A 20995-nucleotide genomic window follows, 5' to 3' on the forward strand; every position below is an offset into this window, starting at 1 on the left:
ATCCTGGTAACAGTTGATTCATATGTTTTAATTTTTTCTTCTATCTGCATTTGGACGTCGCATCAATCTTACTCTTGCTCAATTATGTATTGCATTGCCCAAAATATTTCATTACAAGCAAAATTAAACAATTATGTTTGTTGGTTCATTTGTTACTATTTATACTTGTCATATAGGATATTAATGCATACGTTGTGTAAGCCCTCTTTAAGACATTCAATATATTACAATCCTATATTGAGTTGCAAAAATTATGATCTTTGATGAACACAAAACGTTTCGTAGTTTTATTTTTATCTTACAAAAATGTCATCTTGATTTTTTAATTCTTAAGGGGAAAATATTTGTATATATATATAGGTACAGTGTGTGCACATGAATGACAGAGAGTAACTGGGGAGTCATATGAGTAAGTTTTTTTATAGTATAATTGAGCATAAACAAAGGTGAAAATCCAGTGTGGGATGGACATGTAAAAAAAAAAAGAAACCAAAAATCAACATGCTAACCCTAACAATTTGAAAAATGTTTTAGGAGGAAAGAAAGAATAATGCTCATAACGTTTCATTTGATCAGCTACAATCAGCTGGCCAAGAAAGGAAGTAAAAAAGGGTATAAACAAGGGCATTTGCTAGAATTACTACGATGTCGATCCCCAATTCACAAGGACTTATAATTAAAACTCCGCAACAAATCCTTAGGGAAACGCTCCGTCTTTTATGAGCACACATATACGTTCAACCAGTTTTGAATATAATTAAATCTATTTAGGAGAGGATGTTCACTACTCAAGAATTAAATAATAACGACATCTGCTAAAGAAAATAAAATTCATTCTTTATATTACCAATTACAAATTAACGGGCCAGCTTAAAAACACACCGTGTTTACGTCATTAAGCATAAACATAGGATTCACTCCTCACCATGTCGTTGCTAGATAAGGAGTTGACTTTTTGTTTATTTCTTTCGCAGTTAATATAATATAACATTATAAAACCGGAGCTGTTCTCCTCTCAAACACTTGTCAAAGCTGCAATGTTACCTTTAAGTTATTTTTTCTAGCTTTCCGGAAAGTATTATATTTTTTAGTGAAATAATTATCTTATTTAAAATTATAGAACAATCACCTAACTTATATTAAAGAAACGAAATTCTTTTAGAGCAGTGTTGGCTATATTTCTGTGAGGTGTAATGTTTTCAAAATTAGACTTGGTAATCCTATATTGAAAGTTTGCAATGGATTTGAATCCCATACTGAATGGAAGAGCCACTTCATTAAAATCATACATTTATTCTTCTTGAATGCGCCCTCAGCCTAGATAGTGAGTGAGTCTTTCACAAATTATTTACGGATTATTTCAAGTGTTTTACAGTCACAGAAAACATGGGCGACCGGGTTCTTTTCGTTGTAGTGTTTGCACGTCTATATAATACACTCCAAAGGCGACCCGGTATATCTGGTAGGTCTGCTTATGAGTAAGATACAGATCAACCAATTACCTCACATATTGTTTCAGGTAAATTCTATCCAGTGTTGTAGAGGTCGGAAGGTCATATTATTTTCAACTTTAAATATAAACAATATAATAAAAGTCAAGTTTTTACTAACTTTAACAGGTAGTGAAAATATCTTTACTCACATAATATGACTATGTGACAAATCAATTGTAATGTTTAATAAGTAAAAAAAAACCAACATATAATAGATTCAAACATGCCACATTACATTGCAAATATATCGTAGACCTATAGCCTGCTATATACAAGTACAGAGCAGTGAAATATCAAGTATGAGTTAAAAAAATTGCACAATGTTTTTACAGTTACATGGTAGGTGTTTAGCTATTAGTTGACTCTGATTGACAGAACTTTAACTTTAAATATTAAGTTAAAAGAATTCTAAAGTTATATTCTAAACTTTGTTGACTTCTATATGAAATATTAAAAATAAATAAACAAGAAAGAAACAACAAGTAAAGCGCCACAACGCTTGCTCGTGCGTGTAGCATAAATAACATCAGGTTAGTCAGATAATTTTTTTTTCAATCATGATAATTAAAATATCTCTTTTTTACAGTACTTATCACACATTATTACGATATATTTTTAAAATAAGAGACGAACAAAAGTAACAAACTAGAGCACAACCCTTATTTATTAATTTTCTTCTTTTGATAGCATTTATGACTCCAATACAGGTTAGTGAGTGCAAAAATAGCTGAAGGACTCTTGGGAAGGAGTGGTCAAGAGAAAAATAAACAATTCAATCTAAAACACAATGAAGAATATGTTCCTAACGTCCTCACCCTTATTTTTCTCTTTTCACTATGGATCTGACTCACTCCTTTACTCCCCCCTGGCTGTAGTGCCTAGCTGGAGGAACATGCAGCAGCTTCTAATTTTAAGCCAATCAGAATTGAGAACTACTCCACACACCTTTCTTGCCTTGAGTGTCCACTCTTTGCCTATGGTCCTTCACCAATAACTAGTAACACAATATAATTAAAAAAAAAGTCAACAATAATAAACACAAAGCAATCCAAATCACCATATTCTCGTCGCAATAAATGAATTAAAAGTCCAGCTTTATTCCTGTTAATTTAAACTAACCAACTCTGCAATTATTGGTCAATTTTGACTCTTGAAGGACACTGTAGAGATATAATTTTTATATGTGTAACATTTAATTCTTTGTATATGTATTAAAAAATGCAATGATACAAATACAGTTCAATTTTTCACATGTCAACAAACATGCAGGCTGCAATAAAAAAGGAATAATTGCAAATTAAAAGCTATTGTATTTGATATGAAAAGATACTATTGCTTTTTAAAACCCATTATACTCCTTTATATAAGAAAAATGTTATTAGTTGGTATAAAATTAGTATACATATTTAATGCATATCATCTACAAATATTTTATGAAAAGCTGAATGATTTTGAATTATACTTTTAAATTCATTTCTAAAATTACCTTTTCCATTAACAAAAAAAATATTTATTTATTTAATCGAAAAGGCTGAAAATAAAGAATTATTATACTTTATTGATCGATTTTAACGGAAAAAAAAATTCCCACTAGAATTTATGTTGATCCACCATATTTGTTAATAACTATTACGAACTTAATTTTTACACTCCAATACATAACTTTATGTAACCAAAGCAAAAAAAAAAAGCGAATACTTACTCTATTCGTAAATTTCTGTAAGTAACGGAGCTCAAACTTTTGTATTTATATACCATTTAAAAAATAATATATGTAGACTTTCAATTATCATTATCAATAATAATTTGACAAATTATTATATAAAAAAATTTAAAAGTCTTTTTAATAAAGTTTTTTGGATGACGTCTTGTTCTTAAGTACATTTTATTTCTTTGGCAAAATTTATAAGACTAATATTTTTATTTAAAAATATTAATAATATTAACAATCAACTTTATCATAGGGTAAATATTTCTCCAGTTACGACAGTTTATCACCTACTGTCTTCGAAACTTGATAACATTATAAAGTCAAAATACCTTTTTTTACAATAACTTTTATGTTTCCTTCATTAATTTAGTTTGTTCAGAACTAAAATATGTTTTTAAATAATAGCTTTATCTCCCTATGAATAAAATCAAGTTCATATTTGTAGCAGTTTTAGATACATAGCAATAAATCATGGAGAGTTTCTTCTTATCTGCGAATGGAATAGGAAATATCAGAGTCACAAGAACATAAAATTTATTCAATGACCCAATTATTATTTTTAAAAACAATATAATATATTAAGTTATTATGACAGGAGAAATAAATTATTTCATTTATATGCTAATTTCAAATACAACTTACACAGTTTTTTAAGTATCTTATTGTCTGACTTGCAAATATGTAGAAATGAAAAAAACCAAGTCAAGTATATAAAATGTAGTTATATCAGAAGTTTTATCCATAGTTAATTAAAATTTCAATTTGATAAGTCAAGACCCATTAAATAAATAATCTATGTGTTTAGCAAAAGGAAATGTTTATTAGCTTTAATCAAGGACATCACAAAAACTTTACATTAAAATATCAAAATAATCGATATGAAATCAAAACCCACAGTGAAAACTTTCAAGGTGTTTTTAACACTCCAATACAAAAAGTCAAATTATATCTGTTTTTAACCTTGCAAAACATTGAGAGGAACATTTTTTTCCAGAAATGTTTCTTTAATTATTTTTAGAAATGAATCTTATAAGGAAAAATTACCTACTTACTCATTTTAGGTACCTGTATTTATCTATAAATATTTTTTAAATAACATATTCTACAGTTAATTAACTGTCAGTTAACTGGGATGTTGTACATATACTCTCAAGATTTTTAAAAAGGTATCTCATTCCTTTGATTCAACATTTTATCACCTATACTTTTTAGTTTGCTCTTAAAGCACTACATGAAATGAAATTTAATATTTATCTTCATAATCCCTTGTTTATAATGTATCCGTATATTTAGCAAATTTTTGTCGAGGTTAAGTGAGTTTAATTAACTATTTTCCATACAATTGTATCATTTCTTTGTTTTTCTTTCTGAGTTTATGGATTTTTTTTTTTTTAATGTGAGGATAATTATCATGTATTATTGAAGATAATATTTTATAAAAGATTTGTAACTTCATCAAAACTGAAAATTGTATGGTTTACTATTGAAATAAAGTAAACATCTCAAAGGCATATATTAAGATTTTATTCTTCTTCGAGATCTTATATGCACTCTAATATTTTTAGGAGTTTAGTCGATATTAACGATAATAAAAAGGATAATATATTTAAAAAATGATACACTATTCGAATAACGTAGTTATTATTTATAATAATTCAACTGTGTATCATGTAATTAAATACCCTTTATTTTGAGGGTTTTTTCTTTATCCAGTATGAATTCGTAGTAAAAAAATAATGAAAATGATAAGAATACAATATTAAAATAACTTAAACTCACATATGAATTTGTAAAATTTGTCCAAAAGGAAACCAAGAAAAAAAAAGAAGATAATTGTCTGTTACCTATCATTAAATCATGCTTTTGAATATTAAAAGAATACAACATTAACTTTTCATTTATTGTACATATCGTTTTTATATAGACATTTTAAGTTATTAGTTTAGAGCTCAATCAATTTGGCCCTGTCTATGCGTGCGTGTCAGTTATTTATTTCATGTTCCGCAAAATTGAAATGATATTTTTCATTATAAAATATTATTTAGCAATGAACAAATTTAACACTTTTCAATTTTGTATCTCTACTTTTTCCTACAAAAATAATTTTATACTTGAAGGTCAAATATAAACTTAATAAGTGCAATGACATTAATTCGATAGGGTAGTATACTTATGAAGACTTTAACTTTTACAATAAGAAAACTAATTATATAAGACGCATATGAAACATTAGCAAATTAAAAAATAAGTTCTCAATTTAGTTAGAGATTTTTGGGAATCTTTTTTGTTTTCTATTTTATAATTATTCCCTTGTTTACTTCTTTTTTTATTTCAACATCAAAGGTTATTTTTAATGAATATTCACTTTTTTTTTTGCACAAAACATCGAAAGAAAGATTCGTATTGTATAATTATTTAATTTGATTAATAACTGAAGATATATCAGGACTTTCAAAAATGAACCTTGAAAATTTAACACTAGATATAACACAATGAAATGTTGGGCGTTAAATAGTCGTTTTTTTAAATATACAAATTTATACGTATGATCTAAATTATTATGCAAATACCATTACGAGAATAAAATAACTTCTAACTTGCTAACTTTCCCATAACACAATTTATATGTTATGTTTTTTGAAAGAAAGATGATGACGGTATAGGATATTAATGACAAAATATATGCCTGAAGGAATGACTTGAATACACTATCACTGAATTTCAAAATAGGGTTATAAAATGTTTATAACACACTAAAGAAAAATATTGTTAAAATAAGAGTCTCCAGAGGAAGATAGATAAGTTTAAAATAAGGAAAAAAAAGAAAAAAATTGTTGGCATAGTATGGAGGACGTAGTTGCTTTTACACAATTTATGGCTTTAAACTTGTTTCAACCAGAAATTTTACCAATCGATACTAATAAATCTTGTTCATTAGTCATTATGCAAGAAATGCTTACTGTGGTGTTCACAAACCAATAATAAAAAGGATAATTTAGTGACATAACCCATAGGTTGATAAGTTCATTGCCTCACACACAAATGGCAATTTATTTTCTAAGTCACCTCATTTTCATTTAGTACCAGCCCTCAGAAAACAGCTGTTAAGATTCTATAACTATTTGTTATGAATTCCATTATATTTTATACAGAATGTGGCAAAATTAATTAATTTTTAGTATGTGTGGCAATGAGGCTGTAGTAGTAGAAACAGGGTGGGTGGGTTTTTCATTCTAGATGCAAGATTTTAAAGTTTTTTTGGAATTATAATGTTTTATAATAGTGAGGAACGTGCGTTTTCAGTCAAAAATATATATTGCCAAAAATGTTTTTTAGTTAGTTAAAATTGTATTACTGTTTATCGTAGACAAACTTGTGAAAATAATATATATATATAGAACTAAGATAAAGAACACGACCACACATTGAAGTATTTGTGTAACTACAGCTGATCCTAATTACTAGTTAGACATGGAAATTTGGTATCAACCATTCTCTTTATATTTGAACATTTCATATATTTTAGACGTCGAACATGTTCATTTCCTTCTTGCATTACACGATATCTTTCATAAGAGAGTGCAGGACATATGTTTCGTAGATGGTGCGCAGTCTGTGATAGAGACAGTACATGTTGCATTTATATTTTACAATTACTCAGGTGGGCAAGAAATGACTCGCACGAAACACGATTTATTCCAGAACCCTAAACATTTTTAGGAACTTTGCAGGATCGCCAATTACTAATTACTTTATCAACAAAAGAACTAAGATTATAACATATTATATGTTTTTATTAAGTCTTGCATCTAAAAAATTAATAACTTTTCTTCAAAAACCACTTTTTAACTAGTTGTTTTAAGAGAAAACAAAACAAGGAACAAATTAACAGGTATTAAAATACTTACGTAGGATGAGAATATTGTCGTAAAAATTACACTGAAGAGAAAATCATTAAATTTTTGTAACATTAACAGATAAAAAATTTGCTGACATATATTACTATAAACTACGGCTGTCCATAAACCCTTATACGTTATAATTTTCAAAAAATGGAGGAATCACCAATAAGAGAAGTCATTTTTTGCTCTATACAACCCAAAGGCCGTAGAAAAAGTAATAAGATCTTCTAAAAATACAGTTTTGAATTCGTGTTATGGATTAAATCCTAAAGTTCCAATTATATTTGAATAGGTAAGATTAGAATTGTGTGATTGACGTACATGTTATAAACACAAATTCAGTATATGTCACGACGGAAGCAAGAAAAGGCAATTAAATCTGCGCCAGGAGGAACACTTCGGACATCATGAATGCCTGAAATGTCATCAAGCTAGAGTCTGTGGTATCAGAAATCGTTAGCCTGAAGGGGTCAATTTTAAGGACAGCCCCAAGAGTGGAAAATCCATCAAAGTGAAGCCTGAAGACATCATGGAGGCTTTTAAGGTCAACCCAACAATGAAGATGTCTGAGTACGCCAAGAAGAAGAAGGTGCATCAGTCTACTGTGGGCAAGGCCATCCAAAAGTCTGAAGGAAGGTTGTTTGTAAGATTTGAGAGGCCACTCCTGTTTCTATGTCAAAAATAATTCCGTCTTCAGCTATGTCAACAACTCTTGAATAATCTAAAGTACAATAGTAACCGGGTAATTTTTTTCTCTGATGAAAATACCTTTACCGTTTACCCCCTCTACAACAAGGAAATGATTGCGTGGTATAAATTGGCAAGACTGACAACAGTATAAGGACAGTCACCAACAACAGTATAAGGACAGTCACCAACAACAAACATCTGACCTCTGTGATGATAATGGGGGGTGTGGTATCAACTGGAAAAATGTCTCCAATATGGTTTCTTGTTGGATACCGTTTACCTGCAGCCGACTACTTGATGGTGTTGAAGGAAAATGGGGTCCCAAAGATCACCAAGAACATGAAGAAATCCAACAAGGACACATCTGTATTTCAGCAGGACGGGGTTATGGCCAATACTGCAAATTACGTACAAGATAGGATGGGCAGTAACATGAACTTTTTTTCCAACAATCTTTGCCCCCCTCAGAGCCCAAATCTGAATCCACTGGATTACTCCAATTTGTGGTAAAGGGAGAACAAGGACTGCAAAGTCAGCCATCCGAATGTTGATGCCCTGACGACCACTGTTAACTAGCAGTGGAGGATCATGATAAAGGACTATGTTGCCTATGTGTGCAAAGGGTGCACGAGGCAGTTCGAGGCCATCATTGAGGCTGATGGTGGCCATATTCATAATGAATGTGCATTGTTATAGTAAAAAATATTATGAAATAAATTTTTTTATATACATCATCCTAATCAATGATTAGTATTTTGATGACTACTTTGTATTTTTTCTACACCCACTATCATTTCTTTTTAAATTTACACTCACCTCAATTAATCCAATATTGACAAAACCATATATATCATTTATATATTTAGAGTTTTAAAAAATAAATCGAAAATTAATCCTGACAATTTGAATTATGTTTTGGGGAAAAGGAGCTTTTCTGTTATGACGTTATATTCGATTATTTAATAACAGCTGTGTGTATGAAGTGATGAAATACAAGTCCTCCTTCATATCAAGTAAGGACATAGACAGAAATTATTTTAATATCGATCCCCAATTTTACTTTGAGTCCAAAAAGGAAATTTTGTAATGTTTAGGGAGTAAATGTTTTGAAGGTGAACTTTAAACACTTGAATTGGTTTTTGTTTCTTTTTAAATATATATATTTTATAAAATTATGATCGTTTCACTCATAATATTTTATTTTTAGTAGTTTTACTACATGTGATCATGTTTTACAAATTGGCAAAATATTTTATAATTCTGTGTATCAGGACATACAGAAAGATTCTTCGAGAGGAAATGATTTTAAAATAAAATGTTTATAAATGTTATATTCACCCCAATTCATCTACTTACATATTTTATTTTATATAGTATTAGTGTTTATGAGCCTTTTAAAAAAAAAAAAAAAAGCAAAATAATGTTTTTATCAAGGTTTGCATTGCCTTTTGATAAGAAACTTGCACCTGACAACAAGGTAAACTATTGATTTTTCTTCTTCTTGCAATTTATTTTTATACACTGTGTTTTCGATACCTACATTTATATTTTATTTTGTAGAAAAAAGTACATTAAAGAAAATAAAATACAAACTTAACCCATAATAAAACACACGGTTTTTTGTTTTTTTTTCTTACAAAATATACTAAATAAAATATTCGGAATTTTTTGGCATTTAACACCTTATCGATTTTTTTCTCTGTATAAATATATATGCACGTATTCGGAATTATATACTTACATATGGATGGATATATTACACGAAAAGTCTAACTAATTTTTTCTTTTTATACAGGGTGCGACAACATAACTTACTTTTTCTATAAGTTAATAAAATAAGTCTTATATATCCAAAAGGTTGTATGTTTGTTTCATAACGATTACAAGTTGTTTTTTTAAATTATAAATCTTTTTCTGAGAATGGAAATTTTAAATAGATTTCTTATATTCTGCCGCAGTCGGCCGAACATATGGAGACAAGCATCTTGTTAAAATCATTGTAAGTATTTCAAATGATGTTTGTGTCCATGACAGCCCACTCCTCGTCGACGGAGGCCAAGATGGCTTCAACAGTCGGGCGACAGAAGTTACAGTACTTCCTCCATGTACTGCCAGAAAGAAAAGTCTGGGATATTGACATCTGGACTCCAGGGTGGACACATTCTCTTATCCCGGAAAACGATATTGTTAGATAGGAAAATCTGATTAATTTTGCAGAGTGAGTGGTCCACATCTTTCTGAAAGACAACGATGCCGTTGGAGAAAATTTGTTGGACACATATGACCAGGTTGGCCTTGAAAATGTCCAGACTTATTGGCTGCCATAAGCCTGTAAGCCTCCGGGAACCAGAGTAAGGAAGTCCGCCAGTGCATTCGCTTTAATGGTGATTTTTTTTTTCAAAGCCCTCCTTCCTCTCTATGGTGTCGTTGTGATTTAGCCTCTTCTTAATATTGTAGATGGTCTTACAAGAAATTTCATTCTGCTGGACCACCTCTGTTAGAGTGTTACCTGCACTCAGAAGAGTTGATGCCGTAAGCCTTGAATATCTCTGTGATGACATTTCTCGTCCGAGAAATCAAAAAGTAGCAGAGGGTTGGCATATATGGTTATCTATAAAGTTAAAGACAGTTCTAATTTCTTCAAACAGAACCTATAAAAGTAATACAAGTTGGTTAGTTTCAATTACCCACCCGGTATTATTTTCAATTACTTTTCAAAAACAAGTTTTAGAGAGATAACTATTTTCTAGAAAGTTGCAAAATTAATTCATCCATATTTCTTATAAACTTATTGTAGATAATTAGTGGATCATATAATTTCATATTAGCGATTCAGTAAAGATCTTTAATACACTTGGGGTTTCGACATACATCTGTTTTCAATTAATTGATTTGAACAACGACACTAATTTAAAAAAAAAAATATGGACACTACATCCTATGGGACTAAATTTGGTTTTTAAAATAACTATTTTTGAAGTCCTACACATTCAAAGAATTTTGTATCTTAAAAAATAAAATGTTTTAAATTTGTAAAACGTCTACAACCAATCAAAGAAGCACACACAATCGGCATTTAGAGAAAGTTCCAAAAGACCTGGAGTGATAAAAAAACCAGATTCCTTGTAGTCCTGAAACGGTCCGTAAAGGTATCTCGTTGTATTCCAATTCAAGTTCTTGCCAAAAAAACAAAACAACCCAGTAAGCAGTGCAACAGTCTCCAGGGCCATAAACACTGACCTGAAGATGAAGTCATACCATACCGCCTCTACAAAAGACATATCAATATAGACAAAGTAAAGTCTACCCGGGCTCCTCATCGAAGAAAATTGCTAAACGATTTGAAGTCGCATAGAAACGGAATCATCTTTCTGTGGACGTTACCAAGCCTGCAAATAATTTTTTTCTTTTGCATTATTATATCTTGCAAATAAAATTTCAAACCTATACTTTCTTTTCTTATTGAAGAGGATGCAGTCCAGATTTACCTGAGAGTTCCTGTATATGCTGTAAAAACATTAGGTATTTATTTTATTTTTAGTTTTTGTTCCAGCTTGTTTATGAGTTCCTTCCCTACATATCATGTTAAATGATATTATTATTATTTCAATAAATAAACTGTGAAATGGGTGTTTTTTTCTAAGAATCTGTAAACAAAGAAATGGAAAGCAGATCCAAACACATAAATTCATTACAGGGTTTGCTATTTTTTTTCTCTTATTTCCTCCTCTGTTATTTATGTTTTAATATTTCCATGGATTCAAATAAATCAGAGGTTCAGTGGAAATAATTATGACATTATTTATTATATGATTCTATTTCCTTTTTTATGTTTTTTCGTTGGCTTTATTTTGATTATTTGAGCCCTACAATAATATAATTGGTCTCTTTTTATTTATCAGGATTGTTTTCTAGTTTTTTTTCCACAAGACCTTGAAATATTTTTAATAGTAATAATTTTGGTGTAGATAAGACAAGTGGACAAAGTTAGTTATCTGATTTACCATTCGTTACTTTCATTCAAATCTTAGCTCCAATACTTCTCTGGTGTTGTTTAGGTACCCCAACATAGGATATTTTACGCATATGAAATTAAATTATCTCTTAGTGGTGTTATAGATTATACTATTCTCATCAGTGGACATATGCAGTACTTTTTACTTTTATGTATTGAATGTATGGTAATTGATAATTTAAAATAGTATTTAAAGAAAATAATATAACATCTAGTAGGCTGTAGAAGATTGATTACATCCTAATTATTATCATACAAAACATGTTCTACAAATAATTGGAAATCTCCCATTCTCCTTTAACCTCGTGTTTTAAAAAAAAGGGTTTGTTTAAATAGCTTATAAGAACACATAAAAAGTATTAATTTGAATCCTTCATAACTAATTTTACCATTTTATAATAGCTTATAAAGTATCGTCTCTGAAAAGTTAGATATACGGATAATAATATAATAAACAGAGAACTTTGTGCAAAAATTTGCTACTTATAATTTATTACAAGGATATTTTAGTCTCTGGGATGAAGAAACACTCCCAAAAAGTTACAGAGTTCTAATCTAATCTAACTATAAAATACAAGGAAAAATTTTGAAACTCTTTTTGAATAGATGTTCAAAAATTGACTTATGTTGGGTAAAGTAAATTATACTTGGTAAATTTTTTTTTTTTTTTATTACGTATTCATAATGTTATTTACATTTTTTCTTGAAAATAATATTTTTAAAGATATACAAATTTATACATGAAATGGCTGAGCAATCATTTTGACTGCAAAATACAAAACCATTTAGAATGAAAATATTTCGAATTACCCTAAAATACACCCAAAGGAAGATGTTTTATTTATAAAAAGTTATTTATTTTATTTTTTAAACATGCTTTAATATTGGTGTGCACAAAATCTGCTGTCGACAATTTGGATCAGTTGTTTTATAATTCTTAGTAATTGTAAATAAAAAATGGAGTTACAATTAGTTGCATAGTAAACGAGTTAGTACTTATTTATTCATAACTAGCAGTAGTTCCAGGCATTGCCCGGAGAAATTAAACGACGGTTTAAATAAAAATATTTTTTCTCCTTTTTTTCTTAGAACAAAGTTTAGGGTATCCTTAAGTAAATAGGAAAGTAACAGGAATATAACTTCCTTCTAAAACAAACAAACATTTAAAATGATTAAAATACTGATATTTTAAAAAACAAAAACATAAGTGTTAAATAAAGTATTGTCATTTATAAAATTAGTCATTATCATTTAAAATAAACCATTTATAGCCAATAGAAATTCCATCCGAAACCGTCAATCTATGTTTGTAGAAAAATGGTAGATCCAAATTTTAGTGCTATAATATTAGATCTCATTCCGTCCGACGACAAGTAGATATCTCCCATATCTACAATCCCCAAATATTGTCTAAGTATAAATCTTCCATTTTGTTAATAAGGACACTTCAGGAATAAATAAATATCATCCTCTTTTTTCTCCTCACACAGGTTACAAATATTTGTACAGTTATTTTTAACCCATTTATTTGAAGGCAGTAAATATGTAGTGACCCTATAATTTACCCACCATGTGTTATAGAAAATCAGAGGTCTTTGAGTGTATTTTTAAATCACTTTGGCATATTTGTAGATTCCATATCTCTTTCGAAATTTTTCGGTAAGCCTCAAAAAGGATGAAGTTGGTGGAATTATGTGTTTCTTGATCATCTCTTTCAAAATACTTCTTAGTGAATGGAAAAATGCATTCACAAATCCTTCTCAAATCTTTAACTCCCCAAGATATCCTATCATTAAAACACCAAGCCCCTCAAATCGACTGTCAGGCAGCACAACGAGACCTTGACAGTTGACTACATCTGCCAGATCTTCTGCACCGCCTGGAAGCCATCATTGCCGCTGAGAGTGGCTACATTAATGAGTAAGAGTGTTCAGACACACACCTATTTATATTATTAATTATGATAAAATTCAATTGCTAATTAATAAATTATATTTGTTTGAAGTTTAAAATTCAAATTGCTCAGATTTTGATGGACCACTCCGTACAGTGCACCTGGTGACTCGTTTTTCAATATAAATATATTCAAACATACCGAAAAACAAACTTTACTTTATTTATATTAATCATGAATGTTCTTTTCTGTCAGGGTGTCCCAGTGCTGGCTGACAGTGGCAATGCGGGACTTGGGGGTTGGATAACAGACACTCCAGGCATTACCCTCTAAATTCCCTCTTAAGTGTTTTGTCAAGGGAGTCGGCATCAGGGTTGTAGGGAGCCAAAAATGTCAAAAACTTATTTTGTGTCATTTTAACTTTACTAAATTTGTTGGCATATTTATACTTATCTCTGTTTAGAACGATATGAATTATTATTCAATGTAAATATGTTTTTGATGAAATTTTTGATTTATTTTTATCTTTTATGATAAATAAACAATGTAATTTAAGTTAAACTAAAATTCAATAATTGATTATTGAGCCATTTTAGGCATTTTAAACGTGTGGCTTTCTGTATGATAAAAAGTTAATAAAAATCTATTATTATAAAAACCTAAAATTACTTTTAGGAAGTCTAGCTCATAAATAGAAAAAGATGGAATCCTTTGAAATGCCCGGATATAGCAGGTTATTTCATTTTAGGAAAGAAAAAAAATATAACAACTCAAAATAATGGAAAAAACGTACTTTTTTATTTAATAGGTCGTTGTCCTCTTAACTTCTTCACTAAAGTAGGATTTCTTATTTATCCTTAGTGTAAATTGTTTTAAGAAGGCATAATAGAATAAATATACAGGGCTCTATGATGAAATTAATGTCATCGCTCGTATTTACAAAAAACAACATGAATTCTGCTGGAGGACCACTGGTCTTTGGTCAAAAGTTTGACGCAGTTATTCTCAAGCCAAACAAGATACTTTTTGGATACATGGGAGTATGCAGAGTACTGCTGTCGCACCCAAGGGCGTCCTCTTGCCGCCAGGGTGACCAAGGGATAACAAGTCTGCACAAATTTCTCCTTGATTATTAATTTGACAAATTAATAAGGCCCATCTCCGTTCCTCCTTGTGAACCTGAATCTCGCTAGTTATGATTATAGTTCTACCATAGTGACGATATTACTCTAAATGAATGTGTTTGTCTGTATGTTATGACAACATTTGTTTACATGATCATTTCATTTTCGAGGCCTGTTTATGAATTTAAATACAATTTTAGCTATTTTTAAATGTAGACCAGTCTTCTTCTTAAAGCAGTAACACAAGGCCCCCCCCCCTCCAAAAAAAAGAAGAAGATATATTGCAGGCAGCTAGTATCAACAAGTGTTTTAACTCATTAATACCATATATATCGCTCCAGCCTTCTCCTTGCTCTCTTTTCTTCCCTTACCAAATTGCAACAGTACTTATAGTGGGTTTATTATTATTTTTTATTACTATTCAATTGACCTGAAATGTGTTCCCCTTGTATAGTTTAATGTACATCTGATACCCTAATTTTATAAGTTTCCTTCTCTTGTTTATAAATTTATTTCATGTCCATTTTCTTATTAATCAATTTCTGTATTACAAAAAAAAAGTCAGTTATTTTATTATATTATATTCTAAAAAGAGTAAAGTAATTTTTATTTAATTTTCAAATTGAAAACATTTCAAATTTTGCAAAAAACCCCAAGGATATATTAACAAATTCAAAGAAAATGAATATTTATGCATTCTACATAATGATAAATATTTCAGTTGGCAATCTGCATAATTAATTTATTCACTCACAAAGAGTTGTAGACCGGTTCTAAGCACTACCAGTAAGGGATAGAGTATTATAAAACGTCAAGGTTATGATATATAAGATTTTAAACGTAAAGTAATTTTGCTAATATTTTAACATACCGAAAGTCCATATTTTTTTCAACTCATCATTCTGTCTGTGGAAATTTGTAACCCTCTGTTAGTGAACTGGGATATTAGGTACCAAAAAGGTTCTTAAAAATGGTTCTCACTGCTTTGAATCTACACTTTATTGCCAATACTTCTGAATTTGTTTCATGATCATCAATTAGATTATTTATCTTGATAATGACTTCATTTGGATTAATTCGTATATTTTACTATTTTTAAGTACAATTTAGTAAATTGAATTTATCTTTTTGCTAAAGAGTCGATCCTTTCTTTCATTTTGATTTCTTGGATTCTTTTATTTTCAATGTGTCGACATAGGGATACAAAGGTAGCTCTAAAATCATTTATTTAATATGTATAAAATATGGAACCTCATTAAAAACTGATGGTTACTTATTAAATTCCAAAAATTCGCATAAAGTAAAGAATGTTTCAAAGTAATTTTCATCAAGAATCAAAATCTATATTTTTATTATCAGAATTACAAATTATATGTTGTTGAAACCCCAAACTGATGCTGTTAAAATTATTTTTGAAAAAAGGACTTATTTTATTTGGATTTAAAAAATATATATTGAAAGTATTTTACCATTTTTATTGATATATAATAGTATCAAATGGATGGAAAATTTAAAAAATGATGTAAAATGTAAATAACGTTATTATTATAATCGTTTAACTATTTATTATACAAAATACGTTTTATTTTTGGCCTGTAGTTTTTATTCTGTTCACTGACCGCTTAATAAAAAAGGATGTTTATTTAGAGAGGGTCAAGAGTAGCTTACCGATGATTTAGAGGAAAAGCAAAAAAATGAAATAAAAATTTCCTTAAGAATAGGCCTGTTGCAATGTGATATTTTCATTTTTATTTAACGTGTTTTTTTTTTTTTTTTTTTTTTTAGATATATGCATTAAGGAACAATGCTATTTATAAATTAGCATACTTGCTATTTGCCCTCACAACTACTTTAAAAATATTGTTTGATTGTAACCAGATACACATACTCATGTACATTCATTTTCCAATTCAAATACAATATGACATATATATTTCATAATTCCAACAGTACAACAAAAATATATTGAATGTATCACAATTAATTTTGTAAAGGAGTGTAGATAAGTAGATTTCTTTAACAATCAATCATGAATATGACAATGCATTTATCGTGTTTTTTTTTTTTTAATTTTATCCCCAATTCAAATAAGATAAACAATTGTTGAATTTGTGACGTGTTAACAAAAAGTTAAGACTATAGTTTGACTTGCAGAATAAGAACTTTTCTCTACCCCTGCCAATTTTTCAATTCACATTCGCTTCACAGGAATAATTATACATTATGTTTAATTCTTTAAAGACAATTCCAAGTCAAATGGAGTAATAAAATTCTTTAATGCTTACGTATACTTAATCAAAAATTAAAACATATTTTTACTTATATATTGTAACAAAAGTCTATTCTTTTTGTACATTGAAATACAAAATAGGTCAGTGTTTAAAATGAAGAATATGAGTTTTCTTGAGTACTTTTCTCGAAAAACAAACAAAAAACAACACAAGATGTGAACTTAAAATTCTTCAATCCATTTTTGCAGTTTCCTATTTATATATTTAGACAAATATTTATATACCCGGCTTTAAGAACCAGACAATAATACAAATGAATGACTTTTTATTTGCTCTTGCAATATATTTAACACATACATTGGTATCAATACTACCTTTTTTGCCAAATTGCTTTTTATTTGCATTTGACAATAGAGATTAAATAAGGAGACACGCCTAGGAACTATTTTTTTTTATCCCTGTAATTAAATTAACTTTTGTATAGAAGTACAGTGTACGGTGTCAATTCGATTAGAAATGTGTGAAGAGACAGATAGAGGGGGAATAGTAGATAAGGAAGTGGGAGACTAGTTGACACACAGGTAATTGGTCAGACTTTAAATATCCTATACTATCAGCGCCTTTGGTACATGTCTTATAAAAGTATAATCCTATTTGTCTACTAAACACATACCCTATGCAACATCTTGCGTCTATGAATTTGTTGGTAGTTTGATTATGGTGATTCTTAGGGTACAGTTAAATAATCAAAGCTTATATTTGAATTTGTTCACCATCTTATTATTAGTGATAATATAATCTTGTGAAAAATAATATTAAATTCGAGTGACATACAGATATTGCTTTAACCTCTTCAACTTTGACTAAAGTGACAAATTTATAACCTTTTGATTAATTTTAAACACATATAAAACTTGGAGTAAAATAAAGTTTTACCATATCTGATAAAATCCGGACTGAAGGGTTCATAGGCGAGTTGTAACGATCGATTGACAATCATCCAGACACGCCATGGACCGCAATGTAAACAGAGGGACCATGATACATTTCATGAGTTACCTGGGTTACTCGTCTAGGGTCAGAGCTTCAAAGTATCTGCTAACAGAGTAGAATATGGCAGACAAAATTAACAAAGGTTAATGTGTTGTTGTTCTTTTTGTACAATAAAAATCTTTACCATTTACACCAATAACAACTGAAGAAACGATGGATGGATCTGTCTGTACCATAATTATTTCCAGCCCCTCATAAAAACAAAGAATCCGGCTTCAGTTTTAGTCTGCGAGGTCATCAGGACGGAGAGACACGTTCCACCAACACTTTTTCCAAAAGGACCAGAAGATAACCAAGAAGGTCTACTTGGACCTCTTCAAGTTAGGGCCTTGAAGGCCTCCATCGTCACGACAATGAAGGAACTAGATCCGTACGTGTTAGCAAGGGTATGCCAGGTATTCAGGCGCTGTTTACAGATCTTGATCGAAAACGAAGGATTTCATTATTACTAAAAAAAATACCTTTTAGGTGGCTTCCAAATGAATAAAAATTAATCTCTCTATCTCTTATACAAGTCTCATTATTAGCCGTCAAAGTTATTCCTTGTTTACCTTGTCCAACCTGCATATATTTTTCTGAACTTTGTAAAAAAATACACATCTCAATATCATTTTTTCTTTCAATTTTCTGGTGTCTCTGTCTTCTTTTAAAATACAATAGGTCCATTTTTTAATAACAGACAAGTTATCACTTTATATACCGAAAATTTGATACTAAAATGAACGATTTAAATAATTTTTTATAAGTTTGTATATATTTAATATCCAAAACAATTTTATGATTATAACCGTAATAAGGATAACTAATCTTTTATATGAAGCAATAACATTTTCCAGGTGGTAGCAGAATTTGTTGCAGGTGTTTTTGATGTATGCTTACGATATAGCAGCCACCTGCTTATCGACAGAGTTTCTTCAAGGCCTCGATATTGGGGTGTCACATTTTGCAGGCCTAGGGCTGTTCTTACCACCAGATACAATAATTGAGAGGATTCATATCTGAAGATTAGGTTGGCCTAAGTCCACAAAAAAACTGAGTTTATGGGTAACAATTTTTTCAATTTATTCCTTCAGGAGATTACTTTTTAAAGTCGTACAGAGTCACCGCCGGCTTTTTTGTTATAACTTGACATGGTTGACCTTCAAACATTGACATTCAAAGTGATCTCCATTATAAATATCTCTGGTTTTGACTACAGCTTCAGAAGTCCATTTTTCTAGACGACCACACCTAGCGCATCTCAAAAATCCACACTTTATCTAGGCAGTCCTTGACAAGCTAAAAGTTACTTTTGAGCCATTATTTGGACGAAATAACAATTTTTGGAGACATTTCGAGGGCAAGTAAGGTTACAATATTTAGCTTTTGTTAATTTTGCATAATGATAATAAGGTCTGGTGTTTTGAATTTCACGTTAGAAAAAGAGGAGACCAAGGAATTTTGTCAAAGGACATAATTAAATTGTTTAAGAATGTAAACGCTAAGTTATTAAATTTTTTTTATACATTTCAAAACTTTTACACGACCTTGTACATAAATATTTGTATTTGTTCTTTTTAATGTAGAAAAAATGAGAGATAAAGTTTAAAGATGCAATAGATAATTGTAATTATGTTTAAATGAAAACGAGAGCTTATGCATTCTCATATGCATTAAATGTCTTTAAAAAAGTTTTTTTAATATTCTTTTTAAAAAAAATATTTAATTTATATTTATTTAAATCTATTTATGCTTCTTTGATATTTCACGTCTAGATAAATGTCTATTTCATAAATAATCTTTTTACGTGTGTCATAATACAATTTCATATATTAAAATAAAAGGCTTTCTAGTTCATTCATAAGTCCGTCTAAAAATAGCCATCAAAGAAGAAATAACACATTTTTGCTATCATATTTTTTGACATTTTAATGATAGTTTTGATCATTTTCTAATTATTTTCAAACTTTCATATCATCATGCTTTTTTATGTGTACTTACTGTCGTTGAATTTGGTGAAACATGTTCGAAAGCCCTCACTTTCTTTGCAAGTACGAATCGTTTTTCCTTCTATATCCGTATAACATTTGAGTCCCATTGCTGAAAAATGAAACAGAAAGTAATTGTAAGAGTTAAATTGATAAATGTAAAAAATCATATGGAACACTAATGTTCTTGTTTAACTTCCTCAAAAAAAAAATCAATGAATGCTAATTTTTTAAAAGCCCCACAGGTTGTTTTTTGTTGGCCTCTACCAAACGGTTCAGATGTTGATTCATGGTCAAAGTGTATTCTAAAGAACATGAATAATTTTTTCTGCATTAAAGTATAATAAAATATATTTATATGCCTATATCGGAGATATGGTGATTCAAATTGTGCTCAACCAAACGGTCGATCAGGGGTTTAAAGGCTTAAAATGCATTAATGCTCAAGAATATATCATTTTTTAATAGAGATTAGTAAGGGTGGAACAGTATGCTAAACCCCGGTTTGGTACAAATACGGTACACTCTATAGTATACATAGTATAGAAAAAAGTATTTTTTTAATAAAACTAAAATAGTTTTTCCAGTTCCTTGATATTTTATTCTTTTTAAAATTTATTTCTGTACATATAAATTATTCAAAAATAGACTTAACTCCTCAAAATAACAAAGTATGATTTAAAATCTAATCAGGTTACATTATACTATTATTCATTAATTTATAAAAAAATATTTCACAAATAGATGAGTTTTTCTATATTTTCCGGTAATAAACTAAAGTGATTAGCAGTCACAATATCCCCATTAATTTTATAAAAATTATAAACTACGCATTTCTTCTGGTTAAATTAAATAAGTATATATTATGTATAACATTTCAACAAAGGAAACAATCACAAAAAATAAAAAAAATAA

General features: G+C 29.4%; 1 protein-coding gene across 1 annotated transcript in view; it reads right to left on the reverse strand.

Annotated features, from left to right (window-relative positions):
- LOC121115204 (uncharacterized) overlaps positions 1–20995 on the reverse strand; it is a 263751-nt gene that overhangs the window by 141389 nt on the left and 101367 nt on the right. Inside the window, exon 3 of the mRNA XM_040709395.2 lies at positions 20094–20192. Coding sequence (XP_040565329.1) covers positions 20094–20192 — 99 coding nt within the window. The remainder of the gene's footprint in view (positions 1–20093; positions 20193–20995) is intronic.

This window comes from Lepeophtheirus salmonis, chromosome 3, assembly GCF_016086655.4.
Source record: "Lepeophtheirus salmonis chromosome 3, UVic_Lsal_1.4, whole genome shotgun sequence".
Taxonomy (NCBI): domain Eukaryota; kingdom Metazoa; phylum Arthropoda; class Copepoda; order Siphonostomatoida; family Caligidae; genus Lepeophtheirus; species Lepeophtheirus salmonis.